A 14,396-nucleotide genomic window follows, 5' to 3' on the forward strand; every position below is an offset into this window, starting at 1 on the left:
CAGCAGGAGAGGATCATTGAAGTCTTTATCCCCTGGAACTGTCCTCCTTAAGATACAGTAAGTTCATTTTATTTCAATTGTCACTGTTGCAATATATACTACAGAAAGAATCAGGCATATCAATTTGCAATTAATGCAACACTACATTAGTGTGTAAATTAAAACTGATAATAATAATAATGATAATGGAAATTAATGAAAATAAATGAATAAGTTATTTGCACCATGATGAGTTTAGCTTTAGAAAAGCTGACTTCCTCACTCACAGGGTGCGGGCAGGAAGGATGAAGACTTCTTGTATTTCTGCAGTATTTTAGTTGTTTGATATTTAGCCTGAAACAGCAACCCTGTTTGTTTTTATATCGGCTTAGCAGGGAAGTCGGTTACTGGGTCTGTTGCAGTTCTGCTGTTTCTCCGTTTTGGCTGCAGGCTCGTTTGGTAAAATAAGATGTTACTGCTTTTTATGTTTTTAACCCATAAAGTGTTTTTCATTTCATTTAGCTGCTTTTCATGAACTCCACTGAAAAAGACATGATGCATTTTATTTGTTGGGTTGTGGTTCAGCAGAAATGAGCCTCAAAGAAAAGAGAGGTTGTTTCAGCAACATTTTATCTGAACAATAATAGGAAAGTTGCTGTTTTCAATGTCTAAGTTTGAGGTTGCTCTAAAAGAACACGAATGTTTTGTTTCAAAGATGCTTTTCATTGAAAAGTAACTTTTCTTTTCAAATCCAGGTGATGAGTGTCATTGCAGTCCTGTGTGTGAATATGATGACAGCCAACATGTTGCTGAGTGTCTTCTTTCTTTCAGGTGAGCTGTTTGTTCAGTCACTTGGAGACGTTCATCATTTACAGTTTGGACATTTAGAAACAAGCACAACGACCAGTGCAGACAGAGTTACTTCGTCCAGCTGTTCATGTGCTGACTGCTAAGTGAGATGTTTCATGCTGATGTTGTCAACAGGACAAAGGAGCGAACATGCTGCTGCTGAACTGTAGTTTGTGTAACATGAACTTTCTCTTCATGCAGATTTTGCTCCACATTTTGTTAATCATGAGATTTTACAGGTGCTTTGGCTGGTTGTCCTAAGGCAGCAGACCTCTTCATAACTACACCAGAGAAGATGGAAGCACTGAGTGGATCCTGTCTGCAAATCCCATGTAGCTTTAGTGATGGACAAAAACAAGAGTTTGGCAGCGGAAGAGAAACCTTCGGAGTGTGGATTAAAAATGACTCCAGATTTGGCATCAATTCAAAGAATGTGATTTTCAACAGTAGTGGCACAGTCAAAATCTATCCAATGAGGATTACTGGGAACCTGAGTGAGAAAAACTGCACCACTTTATTTTCCAGTTTAAAGATAAATTACACAGACACATACTACTTCAGAATCATGAACTGGCCATTCAGGGCAACAGCTGTTTGTGATCCTCTTCAAATAAATGTTATAGGTAAGAGAGTTTAGTTTTCATCAATATATATCTATAATGTTATTGTTGGGAATAAAATTTTAAATTCATGCCATTTTGGTCTAAACAGCAATCTCCATGACTCTAACCTTCACTGTGAAATTAAATGTCAAAATATCTTGATTTGAAACCGCAGATTCTCCTCGGAGCCCCACAATTGAGATCTCAGGTGATCTGAAGGAGCAGGAGTCTGTCACTATAACCTGCTCAGCTCTCACTCCCTGTCCACACTCCCCTCCTCAACTCACCTGGAATCTCCAACAAGACACAAACAAAATAGAGGAAGAAGCAGATCGAACCTTTACGACTAAAATCCAGGCGACCATCACTCTGTCAGACCAACATGATGGATACAGCATCACCTGTTCTGCCAGATATCCTGTGAATGAAGGAAAAGCTTTCAAGACAGCAGAGGAGAGAAAGACTCTCAGTGTTTCATGTAAGACAACCAGAGTTTGTTGTTGGATCCTGGCAGCACATGATGACTCATGGGATGTCAGCTGATTTTAATGAATAAAGATAATCTCACATTTTCCTCAGATGCTCCCAAAGACACCTCAGCGTCCATCAGTCCATCAGGTTTGGTGTCAGCAGGTAGCTGGGTGAACCTGACCTGCTCCAGCAGAGCCAAGCCTCCCGTCAGCCGCTTCAGCTGGTTCAGGATCAGCAAAGATGGACCCGTGACTGTATCTGAAGGAGACTTTTACAGCCTCAAGGTTACCAATGTCACTGATGGAGGAGTTTATTACTGTGTGGCCACAAATGATCTTGGTAAACACACATCATCAGAGATCCAGATGAATGTTAAAGGTAATTGTAAAACTGTACTGAATCAGCTGCTGTACAGCTTTTTTGTATGTTTTTGTAAACCATTTTTGATTGCATTTGCATGAAATGATTCCATACAAATACAAAATGATGAAAGAGAGAGAGACTTCAGCAATGGCTACATCAGTATTTTTACATGTCTACATTCTTTTTTTTCGTTCAGTTGCTTCTCGACAGTGGGGTTCAGCTCTTGGAGGGATCACTGTCATCATATCAATCTGCGTTGCTATCAGTGTTTGGTAAGTATAACAAATTAAAGCACCTGACACGATGCAGTTTCTGGCAGGGAAGTTTCAACTAAACCTACGAGCATAGTGGCAACATGGATTACTATTTCTGCACTGACAGATTCCTCACATTTACATTTTTGTACTGATTAAAGTGGTTGACTCTAAAACTGCTAAACTGGAACAAAAGTATGATCCTTGTTCAGACCACCTGATCTGTGACTTAACGTCCTCCTTTCATCACCAATCTACCCATCCAATTATGTGTTTCCCATCAGTCTTTACTCTCTATATCATCATTCTAATAGCTCTCTCATGCCTTCCAGGCGGTTTAAGTCGAAACATCAAACTCCACAGCAGACTCAGGTGGGAAAATACTAAACTTCATTGTACAGTATTGAACTGTGAATATTTTACATCTGTCCACAGTGACTAATCTTTGAGAGGTTACTGAGTGGGTTAAATATGAAGAAACACAACAGATGTGACAAAACAACCTGTTAGCAACACACTGCAGTTGGAAACTGTAAGACTGAACAACCCAAACAGTAAACAGTTTCTTTTTTTAACTTTTTTTGTTGGAGCACATTTGATGAGAGTTTGGTTCTGACTCGAGGCACTAGCTCTTTCCTAAAAATCAAAGAGACCTATGTATTCTTCACGCATATCAGAATCATATTTTAGCCAGGCTTTTACATGATTTGTAAACAGCAGCAGCAGTTTAAAGGTCCCATATTGTAGAAAGTGTGTTGATTATAAAGCAGGTTTAGCTGCTATATAAATACTGTGAAACACAACAAAAACACACATTCTCCTACATTTAGTAAATCAGTATGAAACAATGTTGATTAGAACTTTGGAAAGACTTACACAAACGTAGTAAGAGATTTACAAATAGGCAGGGCAACTCAGTCCTGGCTCTCACCTTTTGTCTTTATACTGTAGTTCATGAGTCAACCTCAGCAATAACTCTGAGTCTTTCCTCTCTGGTGCGAAATTCAACAACTTCGGTTTTGTCTTGATTTAACTGAAGGAAATAAGTTGCGTCCATATTATTTACCCTCTCTAAGCACTGACACAGCGAGTCTATGGAACCATAGATATTTGGATCTGGTCGTTTTATGCTTTGGCCTAGTGGAAGCACACAAAGATTGAATAATAGAGGCCCAAAAATCTAACCTTGTGGGACTCCACTCAGAATAATGATCACGAGGGCAACAACAAAGCCCAGGCATTCAAGATATAGACATGAATCTGGTGAGGATTGTACCAGTGAATCTTTCCCACATTTAGACTCCAGTCAGTCTAGAAGTACTGTACAATATGTTAATATGTTAAATGTGTATCCAGCAGAATCAGAACTAATGTGTTACCTCAATCAGTATTTAAACAAATCATTTAAGCTTTATCAGTGCAGTGCTGTGGACAGAAACTACTCAGTTTAATGAATGCATGTGTGATTATTTAACATGGAAAGATCCAGCTCACAACATTTCTTGTTCAATTGATTTTTCACAGTATCAAGGAGGTGACGAACTGGCTCTTCAAATGCCAGCCAACAAAACTACAGAAGACATCCATTACGGAGAAATCAACTTCTCCCAGCGGAGATCTGAACGGTCCTCTGACTCAGTGCAGGACAGTGGACAGCAGCAGGACACACTGTATGCACAGGTCAAAGTGTCCCAGCCAGCAAACAGCTTAACACAGACTGCTGACGCCCCGGAGGACCTCTACGCTCAAGTGAAGAAAAAATGAGTGTTGTTTTGTGATCACGTTTGGGTTGGATTCATAATATACCTTTGTTTTTCGCTCATACAATTTGCTTTATGTCGATTAATGTAGAAAAAGACGCTGGAGCCTGGACAGGAAAATGCCATCTCCAGTTAAATAAAGGGAAACTCAAAACCTCCACACCCTGCAGCTCATGGTGGTGTTGCTGGTTATCACAGTTCGTATTTGTGTCTGACCTCATACGGCTGTTTCCGTGTGATAAGTCATCTACATGTCAGATATAAGCAAAAAAAAAGCCCCAAGATCTAAACAGGGAACTTTTCTAAATGATGACATGAGAATGAATTACAGTAAACTTGACGCCAGAAGCAGTTTTGAGGCCTTCACACATTACCGATGTTGTATGTGATTATATGTAATTTTGATATGTTTGTGTCATTTAATTTTGTGATATTTTACTAATCATTTTTAATCTCATGTACTTTCTCACTTCGTGTTTCTCACATATTTTGTATCCCACCTTTTCATTTGTATATTAAATCCCTTCAAAAATGAACATGAGGCTCTGTCTCTGCATTTGAAGATATTTATTCATTGCACTTTAATAAAAACCTTGGCATACAACTTCTAAAAATATCTAATAATCTCAGTTGCATTTATTGGTCCAACATTTCACAGATTGTGTGTAAACATCACCTTAAAAATCAAACAATTTAATCACTAACATTACAAAAGTGGCTAGATGAATTATCTGCTACAATATTGAGTAGTTAATGGACTTATATATATATATATTCATGAAACTCAGTCAATGGTGTATTAAAATAGCTGGTGCTAAAAATTCACTTAAAACCTTCTTTTTGATGAAAAATGGTAAAACTTTATCACTCTGTCAGAATTATGCCTAAAAAAGATCTTTGGGCTTCAGCTTATAAACATTAGCAGCCTAGACGCCGTATTGTTACATGTCTCAAAGGCACTACTGGGCCGTGTTGATTGTGCTTTAGTACCATGACAGGTTGTTTGAGTGAATGGAGGTAGTGACATTAGCGTCCCTACATGACAAGTTTGACAACAAAAATCTAACTTTCATGTTGAGTGTGAAACCTCCTTCCTACCACCAGCCCAGCACCAGTCCCTCAGTGTTGCACCATTAGTGTGAAGTAGTGTCCAAAAGGTAGGTATTGCATTGTAGATTATTACCCCCCCCCCCCCCCCCCCATCTCTGACATGTAATTCCTGACAGATTTCTCTTCATAAAAAAAAGAGACTGTGTTTCATGCACAGTAGAAAGTTAACTACTGGCCTGGCTAACCTGGTACTTAATTCTCTGTGTATGTAAACCCAGCCAGTGACTCTGATTCTACCCTTATGATCTGAATCCCACATCATCATTGACCACCTCCCTGTTTCTGGAGAAACTTCCTGTCAGTATGGTTTTAATTGTGCACTCTGTCCTCCAGTGCCTTCAGCTCGGCCTCCACCTGAGCTGGCAGATCAGCTCCAACTTGCTGACTGAAGTAGGCTCTCAACTCCTTCGTCTCCTTCTGCCAGAAAGGTGTGGGCACGTCAAACAGGGCACCCATATCCACCTTGCTGCCCAGACCTTTAGTGTCGATGGCGCCATCTTCTGGCAGCCAGCCGATGATGCTCTTCTTGGCCGCCTCATCCTCCCTCTCCCGGCTGCAGCGCTTGAAGATCCACTCCAGCACGCGGGCGTTTTCGCCAAAGCCGGGCCAGAGGAAGGCGCCGGACGCGGGGTCCTTTCTGAACCAGTTGACGTGGAAGATCTTGGGCAGGTGAGTCGGGGCCTTTCGGCTCTCCATGCTCAGCCAGTGAGCAAGGTAGTCGCCAAAGTTGTAACCGAAGAATGGCCGCATGGCAAAGGGGTCGTGCATGATCACCTTGCCTGAAAGAAAATTACATATAGTTATAGAGTAACTTCCTGTAAAAGGAACTGTACATCAGTGTGAATGAATTTACAGGACTTTAGACCAAAGGAAAATCAGGTGTGAGTTTGTACCTTTATGCTCAGCAGCTGCTGTGGCCTCAGACCTCATGGCAGCTCCAACAAAGACTCCGTGTTGCCAGTTGAAAGACTCGTAGACCAGAGGGACTCCTGACGACATCAACATATTATCATGTTTAATGCACAGCTACTTGTGTGTTGGAAATGTTGCTTGATTTAATTCAAATTGTAGCTGTAATGACTCAAATAATAACCTGTAAGAGAGGAAGACGACACAAGGACTGTGCTGTGCGACACAGGCCATGCACGGTATACTTCATGTGTTCAGTGGCTATAATGTGACTATGAGCTCTATATCCTGTTCTTGTTTGTGCTGATTATTTTTACATGGAATAAATTAAAAAGGCCTAATCGTTTCCATCATTAGCTCTTTTTCCACTTCTTTAAGAACAACGCAGAAGGCTGCTCATCAAGTAATGCCTGCGACTATAAACTCTTGATGTGTGTTTAATGAAAGCAGTGCCAACCTTCCGGCCTCCTGCCACCGAAGATAATGGCGTCGATGGGAACGCCCTCCTCACTTTCCCACTGGGAGTCAATGATCGGACACTGAGCTGCCGGGGCACAGAAGCGGGAATTGGGGTGGGCACACGGAGTCGAGCTTCCTGTTTACAGAGAGGAAACAACAGATTATTCTACACTCAGTGCTTCGTAAACATCTGAATATAATGGTTCACACTGCGTCTGTGTCATATTGTCTCTTTAGGTAGGCCTCTAGATGGCACTGTATACACTGTTCACTCCTCATATGTTAGTTTGATTTGAGAAACCACCCAGAAAGTACACTATGGTATGTCATTGACCACGTAGTTTTATTTGAGTGTGATACTGCAGTGATGTAATTTGGTCTGGGGTCTATTAATACTCAGAACTGGTGGTAAACCCGCTGAATATTCATGGCTGTAAAAACAAATCTGCTGAACTACAAGCAGGACACTTTAGATCGATGTCCTCATAAAGCCTGATGTTACCTTGCTTCCAGGTTTTGCCGTGCCAGTCGGTGAGCGTGACCCCGGCTGCAGGGGGGTCAAGGCCCTCCCACCACACTCCTCCATCGCTGGTCTCTCCAACGTTTGTGAACACAGTGTTTTTGGCAATGGTGGCCATGGCGTAGGGGTTGGTCTTGTCAGAGGTGCCGGGAGCCACGCCGAAGAAGCCGTTCTCCGGGTTGATGGCTCTCAGTTTACCTGCAGGGGCAGAACGTGTCGTATAAATCTACACTACCTATAGAGTAACAAAGGGATTCCGTGTGTGTGAGCTGGCCTCCTGTCCCTCACCTTGGCTGTCGAACTTCATCCACGCAATGTCGTCGCCTACACACTCAACCTTCCAGCCTGGCAGAGTTGGTTTCATCATGGCCAAGTTGGTTTTACCACATGCACTGGGGAAGGCCGCCGCTACGTAACGCTTCACTCCCTGAGGGTTGGTGATACCCAGGATCTGAGAAGAGGAGAGAGGGGTGAATAAAAATGATACATGGACAAATCATTCGATATATACTCAACCTTTCCACTAGGTTCCACTATTCTACAGTCTACAAAATAAACCCTGCAATATTATTTTCTATTTCATGTATTTTTTCAAAGACACTGTACACAAAAACAGCAACAGATGAGCATCTTCCTGTGTTCCCTTCCATGGAGAATTGTGCCATCAGGCTTTAGGTAGCGATGTTACACACTCACCAACATGTGTTCGGCCAGCCAGCCTTCATCCTTGGCAATGCGTGAGGCGATGCGGAGGGCAAAGCACTTCTTCCCCAGGAGAGAGTTTCCTCCATAGCCGCTGCCAAAGGACATGATCTGCCTGATGTCTGGCAGGTGAGATATCAGCACCTTGTCTGGGTTACAGGGCCACGAGTTGACCAGAGGGGCTGGAGAGGAGACAGACAGAGAGATACCAGACAGAATAGAGATGAGAGGGATAGTGTTGGTGAAATGGAATAGAGACGGTGAAGTAAATCATGGAGGAAATGAGGAAAGACCCAGTATGAGAGGAAGGGAGTTGGATGGAGAGATGGGGGGGGGGGGGTAGGATAGGATGGAGAGGTGTGAAGAATAAACAGAGTACAGACCAGAGAGGGGGGATTTGTAAGATTTTTTAAAGTGAAAGTAACACTAATACAACTTGTTTCAGGCTCTTGGACTTTGTACCTTTGAGTGGTAAAGGTCTTCCCACAGAGTGCTGACAGCGGACAAAGTCCACTCCTTCAGCCAGTTTGTTCAGGACAGGAGTGCCCATGCGCGTCATGATCCCCATACTGGCCACAACGTAGGGCGAGTCAGTCACCTTGAAGGAGAACAAAATGTTTATCACCACGATTTAAAACCTACAACGTTCAGTGAGTGAACCATAAAGTGCTACAGCAATGTAAAATAAATAACTAAATAAATAAATAAAATAAATAAATTTTACATAGAGGAATATTTATTATTAGTATGATAAATGACTAGTTAGTTACAACACAACAGGCTTATTGCTTTATTGCAAGCTTTTTGAATATCTGAGTACCAAGTGTTGAGGAGCACGGTCAGTACCTGGACACCATATTTACTCAGAGTCGAACCTACAGGACCCATACTGAAGGGAATCACATACATGGTCCGGCCTACAGAGAGGATACACAGAAGCATAAACAACCCATTAATGCAGATAATTTTTCCACTACAGGCAACATCGTTTCGACATTCACAAATATTGAAATGAGGAATATGTTATTCATCCATCCAACAACGTACCTGCCATGCATCCGGGGAAACGCTCCTCTCTGGCTTTCTGCCAATCAGACTCGCTCATCCAGCTTCCCAGCTGGCTCTTCGCTCCTCCAGCAGGGATGGGGATGGTGTCCCTCTGGCTCTTGGTCACAATCACAGTCTTGCTTTCCACCCGAGCCACGTCCTTTGGGTCTGTACGTGCCAACCAACTGAAAAACAGAGCAGGAGTCAGAGCACCGTGAAGAAAAGCTTTAAAAGAGAATTAAGTACAAGCACTTAGTGGCCTAAGAGCCTTACACCAGTGAATGCATCTAAAGCCCTTACCAGTTCTCATATTTTGGAAGTTTCTTGACCATCCCTTCCTTCTCCAGTCCTGCCAGGATGTTGGCCGTTTCCTCCGGCGTCCCTGTCACCACATGAACACCAGAGGGCTTACACTCATCCACCGCTCTCTTCACGAACTCAGCCACCACCGGGGGCAGCGAGGGGATGGAGGCCAGGGACCGAACCCCGACACTCGCCCGAACACCACCCTGTCTGAAAGAGAATGGGCATTTAAGTAATAAATTACTTTTTTGACCCTTAATTTGCATCCATAGGAAATTCCAAGTACACTGACTGAACGTGCAGTAACTCCTATACCTAAAATAAATCATGCATCTTTAAAGTAAATAAACAACCATTTTTTTCCCGCAAACTATCTTTATATGCCCAAAGGATTACACAAAATCAATGCACTGATAATGAAGCAGTCATCACTAGATGATTTCATTTAGTGGCACACAGGTGAGGCAATTTACATTTACAATGCCCTTTGGATGAGTTGGGTGTAAATCAACACAAACAGAAATGGCCGACACATCTATGATGCAAACAACCCAATCATTGTGTGGAGTGCATTCCTGTGCAACGGTATTTTCCTGCAAGACCTGCCAAGCGAGGTTCTATCCAAACAGGGATACATAAAACCTGTCCGACAGTCCTGTGATCTATCATCTTCATAATGCTACAGTGGGCAACTAGAACATTTCTAATTTCCCTTCAACAGGCACCGCTATTCACCTCCCTTCTGTGCATTGTTGAATTTACAGACACATCAACAATCTAACATGAGTCAGAAAACAGAAACATCCAGACTGGAGAACACATAGCCGTCTGTCTGACCTTATTCAATCATTTATAGGATGCCGACATTACGAAGTCAGGAGATCCAGGAGTGCAGATTGGCTGGATGACCCAACTCTGACCAGAATATAGTGCAGAGAGAGCGTCCTTATTAGCATAAGTGGAGACACTTGGTTTAGTGGGTTAAGACAAGTTCAGACAAGTTCAGACTCTTAGTTGGTTAACTGCATTATCTTTGAGAATGTTCAAGTCTTTATTCACTACTGTTTAATTGACTGTTTAATCTAATTTAAACATAACAATGACTTAAACCTCACAGTGCGACAAATATATGAGTAAATGACCAAAAAGCTACAGCTGCCATTGATGCCGAGTCTTTTTTTTATGTCAATGGGTACTGGTGGAGTTTTAAGAGCGTGAGGGAGCACAAACACAAGTTTAAATAAGGTCCCAAATTGGAGATTTGATATTGATAATTGGATGCCTGGGCAGTTATTAGTGCAACCTGAGACCCTCAAACAGACTTCTCCACATAAAGAGAGGCACACGGGGGCCGGCCTTTTGTTTGTTAGCAGCATGGCATCCACTAACACAAGCCAGCGAGAGGGCTGCGGCTATGCAAGCTGTTAAACACACGATTGTGTGCGCGTGTGTGTGTGTGTCTCCTGTCTATCCATAGCAATGATACAACAATGGAATAGACAATGTGTGTATGTGCTTTGTTATCCGTCTGTGGACAGTGTGGATGACCCCAGATGACCTCTTTAGAAAAATGTGAAATTCTGAAAATAAACATTTTCGTAAGTGCTACAAAATTATTGGTTAACACTCTCCCTGCGCACATGCACGCGTGCACACACACACAAATCTGGTCAGAGCGCACAGGGCACGTGCAGCAGGCATGTCGAATGAGAAAGATAACATGCAACTTGACAGTGAGAACAGACTGATGCCAGCCTCAGGGTTCAAACTCCCTGTGCCATGCCAGTTGTTTAACCATTAATGTGGGAGCAATTAATCATGAACAGACTCCAATTTGGGCTGAATACGCAGGCTCAAAATGCAGAGAGACACGACTGGCAGCTTATGTATCATTGTTTTTTATGTCTATCTTGAATTTTGCAATCTTGAGAATAATTTGGGTTTCACACCCACAATCTGGGGATGGCTAGAGCTTAGGTAGTAGTCATCAAGGACATAATTACCACTGGGGATAGGCGAGACATGTCCCCCTCACTGTTAGCCTATAGGTTTAGGTTGCTTTTTTATACTAAAGTCTCTCTGGATGGTATCCTCTTACTGTTCAGCCACCATACTGCAAATAAGAGAAGATATGAATTGATAATGTGTCATGAATGGCTGCCTTCAGTTACACTGCACTCAAAGCAATACGCTGGATAAACAGGACTGAGTGGAGTTTTGGAGCTGGAGTTAGGCATAGGGATGTTTTGACCCAAATGCTAGCATCAGCATGCTAACATGCTCACAATGACAATGCTAACATGCTGATGTTTAGCAGGTATAATGTTCAGGTATAATTAGCACTAAACACAAAGTACAGCTGAGGCTGATGGGAATGTCATTAGTTTTGCAGGTATTTGGTCACAAACCAAAGTGTTGAATAAATTACAATTTTGACCTGATGATGTCACGAGGTGAAAAGTCAGGGGATTATCAAACTCTCTACAGTTCATCCTGAGGGGAACACGAATGTCCGTGCCAAAGTCCAAATTGCAATCCACCAAATAGCTGCCGACACATTTTACTCAACAACACAAATGTCAACCTTATGGAGGTGCTAGAGAAAAAGTCAGTGGCTTATATCTCACCACCGTCTGCACCCATCAAACAAACTTCACTGGCTAATTTCTCTTCTTTGTAAAAGAAACATTGCTGATGTGTTTTTGACTCAGATGTGGACAGATAACTGAATGCTGATGTGTTTAAATGAATGATTAGCTGTTGGGGAACAAAAAGAACAATGGTGTTACTGTATCACAGCACCCTGGATTGCCCTTTAGCCCAAGAAAAACAAAAAGTTTGTCTTATCTGTGATATTAGATGAGTCAGTCTCATTTAATCATCCCCCCACACACACACACACACACACAGTTAATCAATTACCTATGCTTCCACTCATCCACCCCATCATGCCACTAATTACTGTAACCTTTCGGGTGGTGCAGAAGATTATCTCCAGTGTGATTAGGAAAGGAGAAGAGCCGGACTGAATTTGAAATGAACAGAAACAGAGCATTTGTTTGATTATTCGTTAGCTTGCTGAGGCACGGGCTGATTTGAGAGAGAGAAGATAAAAAGGTAAAAGCAGCGGGATGGGATTAGCAGCTTTGTTCCTCCTTCTTTGCATCAAAAGAAGTTGCAATATTTGAAATCCTAAGCAGGCTCCGATGATCTTTGCTTCCAAATTTCCCCCGCAGCCATTCATGCTCTCGAGCCTTTGTCTATGCCTCCCCATTCCTCACCCCATCCCCCATACCTGATGAGGAGCAGCATGCCCCCATTTGACAAGTTTAGCATAGATTTAAGCTGACCATCAGCTTTCAATAAAATCTTTTAAATGGGACTATTCTGCAGCATTGAAACAGGGAACATCATTCTCTACTTTTTAAGCATGTACATTTTGAAATAAGCAATGTAATGCAGAGGGGGGAACGTCAAGGACCAGATAACCCTGATATGGTATCCATTCCCCTGGCTGTCTCTGGCTTCCAGCTGAACAACTTTTCCTCCAAACACACCTTCAAATCAGCAAGCCAATCCTGACACACCACAGCCAGACACGCCTACACTCCCCCTTCTCATGGATCCTGGTCAACAGCCTCTTTAGGGCACAGTCTACACATGAAGCAGAGCCAAGCTGGAGTACGACTTGGAACATGCACACGTGCTGCATACATTAGCCTCATACATGGTACAGTGAGTACAAGGAGGGGAAAAATACACGGAACATGCTCTGGGACATTCAGGCAAATAGAGGAGCGATGACTCCAGCCATTAACAACCTCTCAAGCAGAAATACAAACACAATGCACAGGAACACGGGCCTCTCTCCTGTCACCAACTCACATGCATCCTTAATGGCAAAATAAAAGCAAACACAATGCCATGGAGTGCTCACATTGACTCCAGAGTCCCTGTGTGATGTGGCGTCATCACAAAGCCTGGAGGGGGGGTGAAGAGAAGGAATGCAGAAAAATGACCCTTTTTCTTTTTAAACTGCACTCTACTATGACATGTTGCTTAATCTATAAAGACAACTACACTTTTCCGCTCAATGTCATCTGATCTGAGGCCTGAGATCAAGTCTGACATGTTTCTGTCAGCGTAGCAGCTGACAGACAATGAAGACTTTAACAGCAAGATTGGACGTTGTACAGTAAAAGCAGATGAAAATGTTTGACTCTTTAACCATTAATTAATATTTGATGAATGCTGGAATAGTGCCACAGGTGTTCTCCCATTGAAGAATCTATAACATTTCTTGGAGGTAATTTTGTGTTGCAAGCTCTGAGAAAGTGAACATTATTACATAGGAAGTTGTTCACACATAGAAAAAATAAAAGAATTAATGGAAAAGCCATTGACACATATATATATACACTTAAACATTAGCTTAAATGCAATGAATTGTATTGTTCACGAAGGTAAAACACGGTTTCAATTCACGAAAAAAAACACTTCCTCACCTTCGTATGACTCCCAGCAACAGGCACGACATCTTCGGTGCAAAAAAATAAACCTAGCTTCTAAAATAAAAAAGTGTAAAATGGCTCATTAAGGTTCGCGGAGGAGGTGAAGTGAGCAGCAGCAGTGGCTAGAGAGGGTCGCAGCTCATATCAGTGCTCTGAGGGGACCTTGCACTTTGCTCACACAGGTCCACCTTGATGCAACCGGCGAACCGCACGTTGTCCTGTTGTTGTAACACGACCACAGGGAACCAAACTCCTCACGCTGCTCGCTGCTTTACGAAGTGAAGATTTAGCTCAGCACTGAGGAGGAGGCTCTTTAAATTTTAAATATCGTGTAGTTTACTTCCTCGCGGTGTGCGTTCATATTGTTGCGTTTTGTCTCCTCCAAACCAAACCGCGGACCGACCGACCGGCTGGTTGTCCCTCCCGGCTGATGCAAGTTTCTAGAGTTCCTGCACCGCCCGGCCCGAGCACATTTAGCACAAACACCGACGCCACAAACCAACCAGCGTGGAGCCGCAACCCGGAAATACGAGCTAGGGTACGGAAATAGATCTCAC

General features: G+C 42.7%; 2 protein-coding genes across 2 annotated transcripts; one reads left to right on the forward strand and one right to left on the reverse strand.

Annotated features, from left to right (window-relative positions):
- Positions 1 to 737: 737 nt before the first annotated feature.
- Positions 738 to 4,282, forward strand: LOC139304300 (B-cell receptor CD22-like). The gene is made up of 7 exons (XM_070928214.1): positions 738 to 810; positions 1,068 to 1,451; positions 1,606 to 1,908; positions 2,010 to 2,285; positions 2,461 to 2,536; positions 2,851 to 2,890; positions 4,043 to 4,282. The coding sequence occupies exons 1-7, from the start codon at positions 738 to 740 to the stop codon at positions 4,280 to 4,282; spliced, it is 1,392 nt and encodes a 463-aa protein (XP_070784315.1).
- Positions 4,283 to 5,504: 1,222 nt separating this feature from the next.
- On the reverse strand, positions 5,505 to 14,045 carry pck2 (phosphoenolpyruvate carboxykinase 2 (mitochondrial)). Its single transcript, XM_070927754.1, has 11 exons — positions 13,834 to 14,045; positions 9,326 to 9,538; positions 9,026 to 9,210; positions 8,825 to 8,895; positions 8,441 to 8,576; positions 7,973 to 8,160; positions 7,565 to 7,727; positions 7,259 to 7,474; positions 6,755 to 6,892; positions 6,282 to 6,377; positions 5,505 to 6,167 (listed from the first exon to the last, which is right to left on the reverse strand). Exons 1-11 carry the CDS (start codon positions 13,863 to 13,865, stop codon positions 5,698 to 5,700), a joined length of 1,908 nt encoding a protein of 635 aa, XP_070783855.1. The 5' UTR covers positions 13,866 to 14,045; the 3' UTR covers positions 5,505 to 5,697.
- Positions 14,046 to 14,396: the final 351 nt, after the last annotated feature.

This window comes from Enoplosus armatus, chromosome 21 (assembly GCF_043641665.1).
Source record: "Enoplosus armatus isolate fEnoArm2 chromosome 21, fEnoArm2.hap1, whole genome shotgun sequence".
In the NCBI taxonomy this organism is placed as follows: Eukaryota; Metazoa; Chordata; class Actinopteri; order Centrarchiformes; family Enoplosidae; genus Enoplosus; species Enoplosus armatus.